Source organism: Oncorhynchus gorbuscha, linkage group LG04 (assembly GCF_021184085.1).
Source record: "Oncorhynchus gorbuscha isolate QuinsamMale2020 ecotype Even-year linkage group LG04, OgorEven_v1.0, whole genome shotgun sequence".
NCBI lineage: Eukaryota > Metazoa > Chordata > Actinopteri > Salmoniformes > Salmonidae > Oncorhynchus > Oncorhynchus gorbuscha.
Window position 1 is genome coordinate 66,836,994 of NC_060176.1, and position 17,251 is coordinate 66,854,244.

The following is a 17,251-nucleotide window of genomic DNA, read 5'->3' on the forward strand; positions in this document are numbered from 1 at the left end:
TTGACAGACCGCTCTCCCATTTAGTGAAGGACAAGTGGAGGCCAATGAATTCGGTCTTTTTTTGTCTGAATCACCCATTCTCTCAATCTTTTCATACATTTTCAAATGTATGTAATTATTGCGTATGGTGTGAGAATGGACTGACTGTGCCTTGGAAGTGGGTTTATTTATTTTATTTCACCTTTATTTAACCAGGTAGTCTAGTTGAGAACAAGTTCTCATTTGCAACTGCGACCTGGCCAAGATAAAGCGTAGCAATTCGACACACAACAACACAGAGTTACACATGGAATAAACAAAACATACAGTCAATAATACAGTAGAGCAAAAGGAAGGAAAAGCCGTTCCCACTGGGCACACAGGTTGAATTAATGTTTTTTCCAACGTGGAAGACATTGCATTGACGTCTGTGTCCAGTGAGTTGTTCGTCAAAGTTCTGTTAAAGCTCTTTCAGCGCACCCAGAGTATGGCTTTTCCATTAGTCTGGTAAGGTTAACTATGCACCGCTGCACTGAATGGATGCAAAATACCAAATCAATTTAGTTCAGTAATTGCAGTTTTACCCCCCCATCACTTATAATCCTTTTCGTATTGTTTTTTTGTTTCCATAGGAGAGAGTGTGTGAGATTCAGGAAGGATGGTTAGTTTTGGAACGCTATATTCCAGTGAGTTGGACCACAAAACTTCAGACTTCATGTCATTGAGCAGTTCTCCTTCAATGATCTTCTATTGCAATACTGCAGTACAAAGAGTATACTTGATCCTACTGTGCTTTATTGCAACAAATCAGCCCTGCTATTGCCAACAATATTTTTGATCATGACACAAGTGTCCTCTGCTCATACATTTGTCAGTCGTCAGATGTTCTCATTGTTGTTTTTTTTTAACTATTCAGGTCCAATGATTGTAAACAACCATAAATCATAGATGCTCATAGAACATGCAGTTTTGAGTAATGAGGGACAATAAACTCCAAACTGTCTTCATTTAGATAAAATATTTAATCGTTTTAGTGTGCCTAAAAACGAATTTCATGATGGCCACATCATTAGCATGACTCATACTGTACTAGAATGAGGAACAAACACCACAGAATTTGACCTCTTGAACCCAGTCAGTTGAAGAGATATGGCTTTGCCTCTGCTTGAACCCACTCTCTGCTAGATCCTAATAATTCCCATCCCATCAACGTCTGGATAAAATAATGTACCAAATGTTTTGTGAGACCAATTTTCCTGTCATTTCTATTCCCTAATGACGCGCATCTTCAATTTGGAAACACACAAACAGGGACGGCTCGGGCAGAGAAACCCATTTGCTGATCTTCATGGAACTCAGACAAAGAGGCCAGGCCTAAGTGGATTTTTCATTACCCATCTCTAATAGGGAAGTTAAATTACAGCTTAGTATTAGTTTGGTTTGCTGATGTTCATTTTTCCTCTAAAAACGAAAGGACCAAAAGGGTACACTACATCTGTGGTACGAGCATTAGAGAAATTAGCACGTCTCTCCATGCACCCACCACCACTCACCTGTAATTCGGGAACATACAAAGTCGCTGGAGAACGTAAAGGCAGACTGCAACAGAAAGAGGGGGTGTGGCATAAAATCAGGGAAATAACATTGCAAATGGCCTCTTAGTAAAGTCAAAATGTTCTGATGTTGCTTCTAAAGTAATTCACACTACTCCTAATAACAGGGGAAAGACACCTTGCTAGAACACAAGAGTTTATTTTCTGAAGTTCAGACTATTTATCATGTATTATAAGAGTTGTGCATGAACAAGGTCTGTAGATCAAGGTATCTATGCATTAATACGGTATTGCTATTTAGCAGACCTTTTTATTCAAGCGACTCAAACCCACCACCATGTTGTTGCAAGCACCATACGCCAACCAGCTGAGCCTTTGTAATCATCCTCGGCATATACACTCCCTTCTTTCTGTATGTATGGACAGTGAAGCTAAAATATTTAATTTGGCTCTATACTCCAACATTTTGGATTTGAGGTATTTGTATTTATTATGGATCCCCATTAGTTCCTGCCAAAGCAGCAGCTACTCTTTCTAGGGTCCAGCTAAATGAAGGCAGTTTATACCATTTTAAAACATTACAATACATTCACAGATTTCACAAAACACTGTGTGCCCTCAGGCCCCGTCTCCACTACTACCTCATATCTACAGTACTAAATCCATGTGTATGTATAGTGCGTATGTTATCGTGTGTATGCATGTGTCTGTGCCAATGTTCGCGTTGCTTTACAGTCCCCGCAGTTTCATAAGGTGTTTTCATGTTTTTTAAATCTAATTTTACTGCTCGAGTCAGTTACTTGATGTGGAATAGAGTTCCATGTAGTCATGACTCTATGTAGTACTATGTGCCTGCCTCCCATAGTCTGTTCTGGACTTGGGGACTGTGAAGAGAGGTACACTTATTCATATTGTTACATGGATGAAATTTGAGGCAGGAAAGGGTATTTGTAGGCTGAATACCATATTTATTTTGACTGTGAAGCTAAACATTTTTATTAGTCTCCTCCACTCCAGCATTTTGGATTTGAAATGTAAATGTTTCATATGAAACGACATTAGATTGTCACCTTTATTTGAGGGCAGTTCCATACATATCTGTTTTACCGTTTGGAAATGAAAGCACTATGTATCTGGTCCCCCCATGTGAAGATGTCAATTATTCAGCCAAATTCACTTAGAGTGTATCAAAGTAGTGAAAAGTTTTGTATTTGGGCCCATATACCTTTCACTCAATGACTACACCAAGCTTGGGACTTTAACTGATTGGATTGTGTTTCTTAGTGAGCAGATAAGATATTTCTGAACACTCATTAATTAATCATGAATAATGATGAGACCCTACAACATCATAAACCCTTTACCATTACCAATAACAGGGGGGGGGGGGGTATGATCTTTATTCTTGATAATCCATAATCCTTATGGCTTCTTTAAATGGAGGGGGGAGCAGATAAATTGTGATTTAATTTCCAAACAGTAAAACAGACGAATGGGAATACCCTCAAATAAAAAGGTGACATTCTATGTCACCTCATATGAAACACTTCAATCCAAAATGCTGGAGTAAAGAAAATTTCATCCATGTAACAATATGAATAATACAGAACATTGTACCAACGTGTGGCTTCCCTCTAATCCACCCACCCAACCAAGCCCGTCGTCCCATTCTGCAGCTAATTCCCCAGGCCTATGGGTGCTCACTACTCTGGACTACACCCTTCTCACAGTGGGCCCAGTGATTAACGCATAACAGGCTAATGACATGCAACGCAGGCTACTAATTTTGGTTAGGGCTTAATGAAATCAGACGAAAGCTCTGGATACGTGTGCACAACACAGAATAGCAATGAGCCAAGGACGACTATTACTCAGTCTCTTTACAGGGGAACAGAGCGAATTGCCCATGGCCTGAGCATCACTGTACAACTCAATGACTAACAGAGGTATATGACCGAAAATGTGTCATTGTGTAGTAAACTTAACGGACTGACCTGTAGCAAAAGCAGGCATGGTGAAAAGTAATTATAAGAGTACAGAGGATAGAGAATAATATTCAAATAGGATTTATCCATCAAAATAACTGTCATACATTAGCAACAGTTAATCTAATCAACCATCAGTGAGGGACATCTACACAGTTGCATACCTACTATCAAATACTGAAGGCTAACTTCTTAAAAATATTGTATTTCAGTACTGTAATAAGCTTGTGTTCCTTCACATTCAAAACACAAACACACAAAAATATATATATATATATTTATTAACATTGTTGCACTTGAACATAGTAGCCTAATGGCTGCATGAATTACAACAGAGACACCGTAAAGCATGACAGTGGACCAGGGCCAGAGAGCTGGAAATCCACTTACATCCAAGGCAGTCATCACAACCCAGAATTCCCCAAAGCAGTCCTCCATAGCCCACATCACAGAAGGTTGGTGGCACCTTAATTGGGGAGGACGGTCTCATGGTCATCGCTGGAGTGGAATAAGTGGCATGGTATCAAATACATCAAACACATGGCTTCCATACATTCGATGCCATTTCATTCACTCCATTCCAGCCATTATTATGAGCCGTCCTCCCCTCAGCAGCCTCCACTGGTCCATGTCCCAGAGTCCTCCTGCCTTTCACCCTCTCCTCCAGGGCTCGGAAGTCCTCCTCTGTGACTGCATCAGCCTTGAGGACCACAGCCTTCCCACCGGCAGGGTCCAACCTCAGAGTCATCACGCAACACATGTCCACCAGGCCCTGCTGACACGCCTTCATCCCTGCGTCCTTCCGGGCTGGGTCTAACTTAGACTTCTCAGCCGCTGAGAACCCCAGCAGGTCCGTCAGAACTTGGTCTGAGAGGTGAACGTCCATGTAACCAGTTCCATCAGAGATGGAGGCGCTGACCAGCCACTCCCCCTTACTGCATTTGAGGTTCCCTTGCAGGGTGACGATGAAGGCTTTCACGCACACCTCACTCATGCACTCCAGCAGGTCTGAGGCGCCCGCAGCAACCTGTTGCAGCAAACACAGGTACGTAAATGGGGATGAATCGAGCGCCACAGTCGCTGCACTCTCTGGGATTTTGGTTGAGAGCCGCTCTGCTCCTGACACAGAGGGCTGGCCTGTTCCCAGTTCTCTGACACAGGTACCATCTCGTCTTTGCTCATGTCTAGGAGCTTTTGGCTCTGGTGGGAAGAAGCAGTTCATGTCCTCGTCCAAAACAGGATCATCCCTCTCATCAAGGGAGTCAAAATGGCTTTCGTTTCTCATGTCATCTAATGGTGGAGCGTAGTTGTTAGATACTTCTTCCTGCCTTCTCCTCAGGTTGTCTCTTTGATTATCCCTCCCGTTTGTCAGTTGGATTGGGCTCTCCTGAAAAATCATACCATCAAGCTCATCCAGGGGAAGGTCATCAAAGTCCTCATCTGGGATGTCCAAATTGTCCAGTTCAATGACCTCATGGGGTGAAGAGGTTACGAGTAGAGAATCTGCAAGGCTTTCAATGTGCCGACTTTGCAACGAGGCATTTCTGTAAGAGGCAGAGGATTCCTCACTGCGGGTCCTGTAGCCACTCTCCAGGCTGGGTTCCACACTCCACCCCACCTGCCTCTCCTGGGTCTCCAGGTTGGCCAGCAGCTCTAGGTCGTCTGATTCCTGGTTGTCAGCCTGCTGGTTAACTGGTTGTGGGACCTCTGGCTGCTCAGCCGGACCCTGTGGCTCCTCCTCAGGCAGTCCCAGAGCCCTGCATAGCACCTTCCCTTGAGAGTGCCTCTCAGCCAGCTCCTCCACCTCCCCTCCCAGCACCTTTACGTTGCCTGGCTTCAGCAGTAGCACCCCTAGCCGGCAGGTTATTTGGCCCTGCAGCTGCAGTTTGACTCCTGGCTTGAGGGTGGTGCTGAGTGCAGGGATGGGCTGGTACTCCATGGCCTCCAGGGTCTGCACACCATCAGTGAGCTGCAGCAGCAGCATGCGTGTGGGTTTGGCCTCCCAGGTCCGCTGGGTGGCCTGGGTGATGGCTGACACAGCCTCGTTGGTGCAGTCAGTGCCCCTCCAGCCCTGAAGCTGGCCATAGGCAGGCTGGCTAATGTCCAGTAGGGAGTCCAGCTGCACGCAGAAGCTGCCACTGAGCTCCGACTTCTGGGCCTGATATAGCCCTGCAGGGAGCACAGAGTGGGCCAGGTCACGTAGGTCGGTCAGCAGCCACTGATCCAGGACCTGCAACAACACAAATGTTAAATTTGTGTAAAGAGCTTCAATTCATTTGTACCGGAGTTGAGAAAAATGGTTAATGAAATAGTACCTGCTGATTAAGCTGGTGTTGAGGCAGGGGGGCACCTCCTCCTTCCTGCTGCAGCCACTCCACACATGCCTCTAGCCAGGCGAAAGGCACCTGGATCTGCCAAGAGGACTGGAGCCAGGTCTGGGTTGCTAGCACATCCTGAGGGCTCATCCCCGCTCTGTCAGGTGGTGCCACTTAACAGTTGACCATGTAGATGACAATCTGTGTACGGAAGTATAATAAGAACGGGACGGTTGTTTTCAATGGGAATGGAACGAATGGAAAGAACATTAATTTCAGTAGTCTGAAGAAACAGAAAGCTAGTGTTCATGCATGTATTGGAAAGCAAGAAACTCAGAAGTAACCTAATATCAAACAGTGACAGTCACTTAAAAAAATGAGAAACCTTAATTTACTTACAATGGTTTTTAGTCTTTCTGTACGAGAACACTAGTACAGCTGCTTTTCGTTGGGCGAATCGCCAAGGCGCCAAAAATGTTTGTGGGTAGCTTAGGCAAGCGCCCATAATAATACATTTTTGGATATTTCGCGAATCATACGAAAGGTGTGATATCTACATTTTAGAACTATGATAGAATTAGCAAGATTACATCCCTATATGAACATAACTAGTAAGTATTCACATGATCAGCAAGACTGAAAGCGAAGCCTGCTGAAAATCAAGCAAACTATCTAGGTACGGAAGAATGAGTTACCACAGACACAGTCATAAACCCCGCCTATTGGTAAAATGTTCATCTTAAAATCCGATTTGAAACCTAACTCTAACATTAACACTAACCAAACTGCTAAACTCATGCCTAACTCTAACCTTAAAGTATGACCAAAAAGCACATTTTTGTTTTTACAAATTTGTACGATAGCCAATTTTGACTTTGTGGCTGTGGTCGTGAAAACCGGAAGGTATCATCACTGCAATCCGATATCCTTGGGACGTCACTATCCTAAACCCTACCAAGCCCAATTTCCTAATTTTACTTTACAACTTCTATTGGGGGGGTATGCACGTCCCAATGATCCCTTACAGCAAGGACCACGGAAGAATGAGCAACAACATCGTTTGAGACACGCCTCCATCCTGTGAATGGCATACGAGCTGTCCAATGTTTGCTCTTTATTTCCAATTCACTCGAAGCGGCTACATCTTTCTTTAGTGCACTTTTTCAGAGCCATTTTTGTGCTTGCGTTCTTCGTCAGAGTGAGAAGGGTCGAAAACGAGTAGCGATACAAGGTGTAGAGCAGGTCTGTTTTACACACATTTCTATTTAGCTCTGTAACAAATAAATTACATTTGATTACATGTTAATGCGATGGTATGAGCAAAATGATTTGCGTAACTACATGACCAAAGCAATGCCAGCCATGCATGGCTAGCTAACAAATGTTAGCTAATTATTGTATCCGGTGTAACGTTAGCAAGTTACTTTAGCTAGCTGTTTTCATCATAACTAGCTAGTTTACACGGCTACATTTAGAATATTAATCGTCAATTGTAGATATGGATTTCATAGGTTTATTTAAAGGTGTACATTGTTTCTTCATGCCCATAACTACTAAACTAGCAACCTACCTACATAATATTAGCAGCCCAACGGCTAGCTAGTTAAACAACAGAAGCTAACGTTAGCTAGCCACCTTTAGCCAACTGAATGCACTTACTGGCTTCCCAAGATGGATGCTAGTTTGTTCTTACTCACCTAGCTAGCGAGCACATTTTCTCGTCTAGCCTAGAGAGCTACCTACACGGTTGGGTACTCAAACGTTATGCGCACATCATTAATCTAAATGAAATGTCCGATGAGGAAACGCATACTTTTACCGTAGTTAGCTAAACATGTGTCCAGTGTAGCTAAGATCAAGATAATTCTCGGTGCGAGATGGTACTGAGACGAGCCCTCTGCATTGACATTCTCAGTTATCCAGACTCAGCATTCGACATTGTGCCATGTCGAATATATTGTCAAATGCAACGGCATTGATACTTCATTCATGCGATTGACTTTAGATACATAAATTATGTGCATCAATTAATTCCGCATCAGTAACGTAAATTGTTTGTCATCTGTTCTCCTCTGTGTAGGCCGTCATTGTAAATAAGAATTTGTTCTGAACTGACTTGTCTAGTTATATAGGTTAATTTTTTTTTAAATGTTACATTTTTATTTCCAGAATTGTAAAGAGCTCAACTCACGTATTCCTTTGAATCAATGCTGTTCCAGATGCTTCACCTCATCACATCTGCTGTTTTATTTTATGAAATGTGTCATTACCCACCCTTAATCCGCATTTATTACAGTTTTGTAATCGTATGTGTCATGTAAGATTATTTTTGGGCACGGTTTTTTATGGCACTAGCTAACGTTAATCAACCTAAGTTTTTCTCAATAGGTTAGCAGCGGCTCTGAGACTTGTTACGTTCCGCCCATAACACGCCCATCTTCTCGCAATAAATAGCGGTAAGTGTTGGTTACCAGGCTAGTCTCATCTTCCATATTGACTGTATCGTCAGTTCTGAAAACTCAAAATCTCACTCTAATCAAGTAACATCGACCATGCCCCCCAGCCAGTACGACCGAGGAGCCCTCTCCTTTCTCCCCACTCTTACCTGCTCCCAGGACCGAGGTGCCTGGCCTACCCTGCCCGGTGTTAACTGACAATGGAGACAGAAATTGAACAACAAGAAGAAGATACCTCATTCAGCAACACAGAAACCAACGGTGAGTTACAATCCCTTCACTTATTAATTATATATTACTAGTATATCAAATGAATATTAACAGTATAGTTATTTTAAATAATGTAATCTGTATGGTGTATCTATGTCCTCTCCTGTATTCATTACTTATTTATCAATGGTCTAAAATATAAGCATCTCAGTTCCTAAATTGTAGCTGCCAGATATGTGCTGAAAAAGTTCAGAGCAGATGTGTGTAGTGAACAAACCATGTCTATTAAATCTATGCAGTTGTAACATGTAAGTACAACGAGTGGGACATTAGTATTAAGTGTGTATTGTTTTTACATCAATTGAATGCAGAACTAGAGAACCTGTGTATGTGGGAAATTAAAGTCAGTATTTTTCCTACTCAGGTAAGCGTCCTGCGGAGGACGCCGATGAGGAGCAGTCATATAAGCGTTCCAGGAACACAGAGGACATGGTGGAGCTCCGCATACTCCTGCAGAGCAAAGTCAGTCCGCTTTCTGTTCCTCATTCACAATCTCCTCTTGGCATTTCCTGCATCGTAGCCTGTCTTCTTTCCTCCCCAATTCTTTTATTGAACCTTTGTTTGACCAGATCTAGGAGTTTAACTTTTACATTTTTCTACCCCCTGTGTTTCACTGTCCGATTTAATGCCGTCAAGATCCATTTTCAATTATGTAGTTGAGGATTTAAAAAAAAACTTATCACAATAAGTTTATCATCTGACTTCTCTCTTTTTGCTTCAGAATGCAGGAGCCGTGATTGGGAAGGGTGGTAAAAACATAAAATCCCTGCGCACAGACGTGAGTACATTTACACCTTTTCTTATTGGGGTAAGCGCGGGTTATATTAACAGTACCCACCCCCTTATACTGGGATGTACTTTGAGAATGTATGATTTTAATACTTTATATTTGAAAGTTGAGGCATTTGGTAGTTTGGCCTTAAGAAAATGTGTCTGTTATTAACTGTGTTTGGGGAAGTTAAGTTATGCTGTTTTGGGGTAACGGTTAATGCAGGGATATGTGTATTGGGACCTGCTTTACACCGGTTATGGTATATTCCCTCCAAAGTGTAACGTCATTGTAATCAAATGGCGCCCGCATATCGATATGAAACAGCTGGTCTTTTTTTGTCTAACGAATAGTGATAGTACTACCAGGCATCGGCACCACTAAGACTGTCATTAATACTAGAGTGGGTCCAATGTATTTTAGGATAGAGCTGTTATAGCACCCAAAGCCAATTCATCATTCTATAGGAAATGTCTTGTATATAAACAACCTGGCCAATTCTCAACTAATTTAATGCCATTACCTCTCTCTTTCTTTACTCTCCACTCTTCTCCCTCTCCTCTACCACTATCCCTATCTCACCTTCCTCTACATCTCCCCCTCCTTTTCGGCTCTCGTTCATTCTACCGGTCTTTCTCTACTTCAATACCTTTGTCTTCTCCTTTTCTATCTACACTTCTGCACTCTTAAAACAAAAATCTCAGAGAATGAAATCACAATGAAGAATATTAGCCTGTATTAAAATGTATTCCTCTTCCCCCTCCCTCTTCCCTCTCCTGTTTTTTATTTTTGTTTATTTTTGCCCACTTCCTCTGTTGCCCATGTTCTGGATCGCCCCTCCTGCGCCCGCCCACCTGACACCCTGGTTGGCCCTGCCCATAATCGTGCCCCTCCCTAAATGGGCGCCTTACTTGATTGACATCTGTGTGCTCGAATGGCCCCTGCCCATGCCACGCCCACGGCCCTTGCAGTTCAATGCCAGTGTGTCAGTCCCAGACAGCAGTGGGCCTGAGCGGTATGTCCCTAAGCTCCTCCCTCTCACTACCTGACTACAGGAAATAAACAAACAAACCTGCCTCTGTTTTAGTGACAATATCAAAATCTGCCTCTGTTCCTGTGACAAACATGTAAACTTTCCTTCATTTGTTCAGTGACACCATTATAAGCCTCTGTTTTTAGTGAGGGTTTCAACAAATACTTTAAACCTGCCTCTGTTCTAATGACCGTATTTCAACATTCTATATTTTATTTCAGTGACAGTATCTTTCCCTTCCACGTTCCTCACCTCCCTCCTTCTCAGAATCGGTGTGCTGGTCTGTTTTAGTTTCTCACACCCCCCCCCATACCCTCTTCCCTGCTCCCTCTTTGATTTTTGTGGGCGGTTTGACCAATGTAAATACTGTAAAAATGTTCTGCCATAAAGCAGCTAGGGATCAAGTGTTGTATGTCTATTTCTTGTCTTTACTCTTCATATAACCTTTGCCATTGTTGAAACTTTTGAATATGAACTTTTGTCACCTCATGCTTGTGGCCCATGCCCTTGCCTTCCCTCAACATCCTTCTGTCCAATAGTGGGGAGCATAACTCTCTGTTGCCCTGCCAACTCTCATCCATCTTTAAGTTAACTTTAAACTGTTCCATAGTTTGATTATTTTTTTGTGTTGGCTTCGGCTACTACTGTCATCTTGTTTTTTTTGACCTTTTGTTCTTTTTCTTTATCTCCCCCATGTTGAGCCACAGTACAGTTCCTTTAGTGCGCTGGCAGCAGGCCCCATCTGTGCAAACCACCCACCAACCTTTCCTCCCCCTCCCTCTTCCAGCGGTCACTAAAACACACTTGCTTTCTTTGGGTTCCTTTTACCTGTTTTTTGGTTCCTCTTCTTTGTCAGACACACTTTGAAGGGAGTTACTTTTTTTCAGTCTTTATTTTTCTATGTATGGATATCTGTTGCTACGTTATATAGATATCAATGGGTTTTGGTCTGTCCATTTCTATTCCTCAGTTGTGATTTTGGAGGGTGCACATGGAAATATAATTGCTAGATATGGCCATTGGTACGCTCTTCACAGAACATTGACTTGAATGGGAATGCTCATTCTAGTAAATCTATTTCAATGGGAGTGCTACCTGGTTCATACCCAACAGCGGGGTGGGAGGGAATGGGTTTTTAATTCGTTATTAGACGGTGTGGTTGGAATTTTTGCTGAGGGAGAGTTGACCCCGGCTTTGAAATACTGTTCGTTTCCTCTATGTCCCTCTCACCATTTGATTGGTCCTCCTGGGAATGTCCTGCACTGTGATTGGTGGCTCTAAAGAATTCTGAGCATCGGTGCGGAAATTGAGACCGTTGGAGACATCCTGCTCAAGATCATCCCTACTCTGGAGGAGGTGAGCCTGGGTTGGAGATGAGCCTAATGGCTGCCTACCATTTTCAATGATAGTCCTATGGTACAGCTAGACATTGAGTGTGTTGATTAAAAACAAAACATATACATTTCAAATGCACAGATCTGAATATGGTGATGCTAAAGTCCTTTTCTCTGATTGCCCCCAATCCTCCTTAGTACCAACAGTACAATGGGATGGACTTTGACTGTGAGCTGCGGCTGCTGATCCACCAGAGCCTGGCAGGCAGCATCATTGGTGTGAAGGGAGCCAAGATTAAAGAGCTGCGAGAGGTGCGGTTACACCAAACTTCTCACCTGGGTCATGTTCGGTAGCTAAAAAAATGGGAGAGCATCTTAAAACCAGGGAGATAAACCTGTCTCATAAGAATGCACATTTTCCTTTGAGCTTACTGTAGGTGACCCTGATTCCATGTTTTTCTGTGGGTTCTTCTCAGACCAATGGCATTGCTTTGTCTTATTTGACCAGTGTTTACTTTGACTATTGCAGAACACCCAGACCAACATCAAGCTGTTCCAGGAGTGCTGTCCCCAGTCCACAGACCGCGTGGTTCTGGTCAGTGGCAAGTCTGAGCGTGTCGTCGAGTGCATAAAGATCATGCTGGATCTCATCGCCGAGGTTGGTGTTCTGATCAAACTGTTGGTTCTCTTATCGAACCATTGACTGAGCTGCTTAATATACCACATACCAGTGTAAAAACCACAGCCAGTCAACTGTAGAAATTGTGTAATCTTGTCCCCCTCAGGCTCCCATAAAAGGGCGCACCCAGCCCTACGACCCTAACTTCTATGATGAGACATATGACTACGGCGGCTTCACCGTGATGTTTGAGGAGCGCGGAGGTGTTGGTGGTGGTGGACGGCGCCCCATGGGAGGCTTCCACATGCGAGGCGGACGTGGTGGCGGAGGGTTTGACCGGATGCCCACTGGGCGAGGTGGTCGAGGTGGGCCCATGCCCCCCGCCCGCAGGGACTATGAGGAGATGAGCCCCCGCCGTGGACCCCCACCACCCCACCCCGGAAGAGGGGGAAGGGGAGGGAGCCGTGGCCGCAACCTGCCGCTGGCCCCACCACACAGAGGAGGGTAAGAGAGCTACACCATCACCCATTGCCATCTCCTCTAAATCTCTTGCAATCCATTTTGCTTTGTCTACATCGGTTTGCTCTTAAAGGTGCAGCACATATATGATCCCATTTAAGTATGTATTTCATTCATAGTGTGTGTGTGGGCTCATGTGTGTGTTCCATTTCCACGTTGTTTACAGAGATGACCATTACTCCTATGATTCCTATCGGGGCAGTGCAGATGACAGACAAAAGTAAGTACTTCTCCTGCAGAATCCCCTGGTTTGGTGGCAGCCAGTCAGCACTGTGGTGAGGCAGCCAGTCAGCACTGTGGTGAGGCAGCCAGTCAGCACTGTGGTGAGGCAGCCAGTCAGCACTGTGGTGAGGCAGCCAGTCAGCACTGTGGTGAGGCAGCCAGTCAGCACTGTGGTGAGGCAGCCAGTCAGCACTGTGGTGAGGCAGCCAGTCTTGCCTTTAACTGGTCCTCTGATTTACTGGTCTCATCAGTGTCTCAGCTCTGCCATCAGTCTGTCATCACCTCTTACTTTTGTGTGAATGCTGTGTTTTTCTCTGTCTGTTGTTTGACTTGGATCAGAGATCTGCTGAAAAAGCACGCTCTGCCTTGTCAATATTTTCCTCATGTCAGACTTGCATTTTCTCTCTCTCAGCAGTGACAGGCGAGGGAGACCAGGAGATCGCTATGGTGATAACATGGTTAGTGACATGACTAAATGCGTGCAGCAGTCCTCTTGGCATTTGTTGGCTGAAAGCATCATCATAGACTGAAGAGGCTGTAGGTCATTCATAGACAATGATTGCAATTGCCTGATAATGATAATGACCACAGCGAACCACAATAAATCCCAGCAATATATTTACCACTATCATGAATTGTAATAAACACGAGTTTACCACAGTTACCCATTACCTGTGTGTATGGTTAACTTACCCACGATTATAATTGCCCCAACCACCATAACCACTACTATCTACTAAATCTGGGGGGGGGCGCGATGACTATGCTGTGGTTGCTAGGTGTTAATAATAATGCTTTGTTGTCAGATGGGTGGGCTCTTTGAAACCTGGCAGAAACTGCCTCCGGTTGCTCGGCAACTGATGTTTTGAATCACTTGTTGCCCTGGTGACTGAGGCGCCTCTGAATAGCAGGTGAAAGCTGTGGAGTGAGTGGCTAATAGAGTTGCAAGCAGGGGGAGGGTTCTACATTATCAAATAGGGGTTTTTGGACAAGCTGGGCAACTCAATCCTGACTGCAAGGCTGGGATTGCATGCATCCATGAGTATACAACAGATCAGAAGGAAATCTGTGATGTGGGTTTAACCCGGCTCCCCCTCTCTTTTCTGTCTTTCTGCAGGGTGCGGGTGGATATGGTGAGTTGTTCTGCTCTTCCTATGGGGTTCTGTCTAGAATGCCAGTTTGAGTTCTGTTGTGCCACTGGAGACAGCAATGACAATCGAAGGCCAGTGGTACCAGCTTGCTGTGGATATGTAGTTTTAAGCATATTTTCTAATAAACTTCAAACTGTAAGGCCAATTTCCCTAAGTGTAGATCTATTTTCTCGGTCTCTCTCCTTTCAAACAGATAACAGCTCGTCCTGGAACTCCTATCAGTCTGGTGAGTATAGAAACGCGTCTCGGCAGCCTGGTATTCAATGTTGTTAGCTCATGGTATCATTAAATATGTTCCGGTTCTGTTAATAGAACCTCCACACTTGCTCAAGTTTTTCTCTGATTTCTACTTGTCTGTATTAGGTGGACGCGGTTCCTATAATGATATGGGAGGGCCAGTCATCACCACACAAGTGACGATCCCCAAAGACGTGAGTGTATAACCAGAGGGATGACTCTTTACCTCACATACAGCAGGGGTGTCAAACTCATTCCATGGGGGGCCTAGCGTCTGCCGGTTTTGTTTTTTCCTTTAAAGTAAGCCTTTGACAACCAGGTGAGGGGAGTTCCTTACTAATTAGTGACTTTAACTCATCAATCGAGTACAAGGCCGGAGCGAAAGCCTGCAGACTCTCGGACCCCTGTGGAATGAGTTTGACAAATGACATACTCGGTCTGTCTCACCCACCATGGCCTATGAAACCCTAATGTAGCACAACACCCACATTCTCTCACACATATATTTTTAGACTTTTCTTGTGCATCACGTTCTGTTGACTGTGGAGTTGTTCTCTCCAGCTGGCCGGCTCCATCATCGGTAAGGGAGGCCAGAGGATCAAGCAGATCCGGCATGAGTCTGGCGCCTCCATTAAGATCGACGAACCACTGGAGGGTTCAGAAGACCGCATCATCACCATCAGCGGCACCCAGGACCAGATCCAAAACGCTCAGTACCTATTGCAGAATAGGCAAGTTCTGGATGCCCTCTGAGTGAATAGAGATCATGTCTGCCTTTCTATACATTCTCCTCCCTGTTTTTAACCTACTTTTTGATCTCAAAATATATGTCTAGATGTATATATATTTTTTTTACCCTCTTATTTTATTTCTCTGTCTGCTGATGGTGACTAACCACTTCCTCCCATGCAATGTGCAGGTAGTTTGAGCTTCCCCTTGGGAAATGTCTGCATATTAAACTGTACAGAATTCTTGTATAACTATTATTATATTGATACGGAACTGGAGATCCATATTTTAATTGGTAATGTCTGGTTTTTGAAGAATGTGATTGGTGAATTGTGATTTTATGACTTAAGAGCCGTTTCAGTGTGAAGCAGGGAGTGGACCTCTTCCCTGCCTGTTGCTGTGTGGAAGACTAGTGATTTTGTTGTTTTTAGTTAGATGAATCGACAACAAATCACAGTCTGCCAAACGGCACAGGCTCCTCCTCTTCTGTCTCCCCAGCAACCCTCAGCCTGTCTCATTGCGTGGATGCTAATATGCTAACGCTGCATCGTAGCCATGGTGACTAACGCTGCCTCCCTCCCTTCTCTTCCCTCAGCGCACTGCACCTGCTCGGACACCAGGACTAACCCTTGCCTCAGACTACGCCCACATCCTGTGCCCTCTCTCTCTGTCTCTGACTCTCGTCCCCCTCTCCCACCCCAACCCCTCTTATCTATCTTAATTGACTCATGTGAATTCTCTTATTTTTTCTTTTTACTCTTTATATTTCAGTGTGAAGCAGTCCTCTGGTCAGTTCCTCTAAACAAGGAGACTCAGATTGAAGCAAATCCCCCGGTTTGTGGGCATTTTGTTTATTTTTATTTTTAAAGGGCAACATTCCTGTGCTTAATGTAGACGTTCTGCATTTTTAGAGTGTAGTTATCTACTCCATCTCTTGTATCTGTATTTTTAAAACACATTTGTCTAAATATTTGGAGTCTCCTGACAGACTAGTGAACATGATGTATTTTTTTGGATGGGTTGATTTCCATGGTGTGTTTGTCAGTAGAGTAAGCCTGTCCCGTGTGTGTGTGTGTGTTCTCTCTGTGTTGGAGTTTCTCACCCACCCCCTTACTATCACTCAGTGCAACGTGCAGAATGTAAGCTTTTTGTTGTTGTTGTGGTAAGGAACATTTTATGATTTTTTTAAAAATAATAATAAATGTAGGAAATTGAATTTCTTGGTTATGTTTTTCAGTTAATTAAATGTATTTTCAGGATGCATGTGGGGTGGGGGATTATAAATACACAAGTATTCATATGATTCATTACATTTCCTGTCTGTAAACTTTTTTTCCTGTCAAAGTTTGTACCGACAGAGGTAGCCTATAGAATATTCATAAAATACATTCTCCAATTGCAATGTCTGCCTATCCTCACACACATTGTCTCAAGAAAATTCTATTGTTTTTAATACCCTCAAACGCCAAGTTAAGCATCTTTAATTTCAAAATAGGCTATCGCCATGAATCGTGAATTATAATTCTTCATAAATGTTCAAACTGCATCTGCATGCCATTCATTTGCTATCAATCAGTTTCATGGGAATATGCATTTAGATATTCTTCAATTACTCTGTGTGCAAATTAGAGCAGATGCCGTTAACTACACTGAACAAAAATATAAATGCAACATGTACAATGTTGGTCCCATGTTTCATTAGCTGAAATCAAAGACAAGACACTTTCCCTCCACACAAAAAGCTAATTTCTCTCAAATGTTGTTCACATTTGTTTACATTCCTGTTAGTGAGCATTTCTCCTTTGTCAAGATAATACATCCACCTGACAGGTGTGGCATATCGATAAGCTGATTAAACAGCATGATCATTGCAAATGTGCACCCTGTACCAGGGAGAATAAAAGGCCACTCTAAAATGTGCAGTTTTGTCAGACAACACAATACAACAGATGTCTCAAGTGGTGAGGTAGTGTGCAATTGGTATGTGGACAGCAGGAATGTCCAAGAGAGCTGTTGCCAGAGAATTGAATGTTCATTTTCTACCATAAGCCGCCTACAACGTCGATTTAGAGAATTGGGC

General features: G+C 43.6%; 2 protein-coding genes across 4 annotated transcripts; one reads left to right on the forward strand and one right to left on the reverse strand.

The window, feature by feature from the left end:
* Positions 1-3,758: 3,758 nt before the first annotated feature.
* rmi1 (RMI1, RecQ mediated genome instability 1, homolog (S. cerevisiae)) lies at positions 3,759-8,181 on the reverse strand. Of its 2 annotated transcripts, none has more exons than XM_046347888.1 (3): positions 8,024-8,181; positions 5,833-6,033; positions 3,759-5,747 (listed from the first exon to the last, which is right to left on the reverse strand). In XM_046347888.1, the coding sequence occupies exons 2-3, from the start codon at positions 5,980-5,982 to the stop codon at positions 4,050-4,052; spliced, it is 1,848 nt and encodes a 615-aa protein (XP_046203844.1). In that variant the 5' UTR covers positions 5,983-6,033; positions 8,024-8,181; the 3' UTR covers positions 3,759-4,049. The 2 variants fall into 2 exon arrangements, with proteins under 2 accessions (XP_046203844.1, XP_046203843.1); XM_046347887.1 differs by lacking the exon at positions 8,024-8,181 and adding an exon at positions 6,232-7,728.
* Positions 6,834-16,483, forward strand: LOC124034550 (heterogeneous nuclear ribonucleoprotein K-like). 2 transcript variants are annotated; one of them, XM_046347890.1, is made up of 17 exons: positions 6,834-7,074; positions 8,221-8,288; positions 8,396-8,549; positions 8,923-9,020; positions 9,280-9,336; positions 10,299-10,342; positions 11,644-11,716; positions 11,893-12,006; positions 12,224-12,352; positions 12,480-12,817; positions 12,999-13,052; positions 13,467-13,512; positions 14,172-14,187; positions 14,399-14,431; positions 14,569-14,636; positions 15,004-15,173; positions 15,943-16,483. In XM_046347890.1, exons 3-17 carry the CDS (start codon positions 8,489-8,491, stop codon positions 15,971-15,973), a joined length of 1,332 nt encoding a protein of 443 aa, XP_046203846.1. In that variant the 5' UTR covers positions 6,834-7,074; positions 8,221-8,288; positions 8,396-8,488; the 3' UTR covers positions 15,974-16,483. The 2 variants fall into 2 exon arrangements, with proteins under 2 accessions (XP_046203846.1, XP_046203845.1); XM_046347889.1 differs by having other exon boundaries at positions 6,839-7,074; positions 15,767-16,483.
* The last annotated feature ends 768 nt before the right edge of the window (positions 16,484-17,251 follow it).

Excerpts from the sequence above, each read along its gene's own strand:
- LOC124034550 (XM_046347890.1), top strand. The coding sequence starts at position 8,489 with ATGGAGACAGAAATTGAACAACAAGAAGAAGATACCTCATTCAGCAAC. Across the intron at positions 10,343-11,643 it reads GACAGCAGTGGGCCTGAGCG|AATTCTGAGCATCGGTGCGG; the intron begins GTATGTCCCTAA and ends GTGGCTCTAAAG. Across the intron at positions 14,637-15,003 it reads AAGTGACGATCCCCAAAGAC|CTGGCCGGCTCCATCATCGG; the intron begins GTGAGTGTATAA and ends TGTTCTCTCCAG.
- rmi1 (XM_046347888.1), bottom strand. The coding sequence starts at position 5,982 with ATGAGCCCTCAGGATGTGCTAGCAACCCAGACCTGGCTCCAGTCCTCT. Across the intron at positions 5,748-5,832 it reads AACACCAGCTTAATCAGCAG|GTCCTGGATCAGTGGCTGCT; the intron begins GTACTATTTCAT and ends GTGTTGTTGCAG.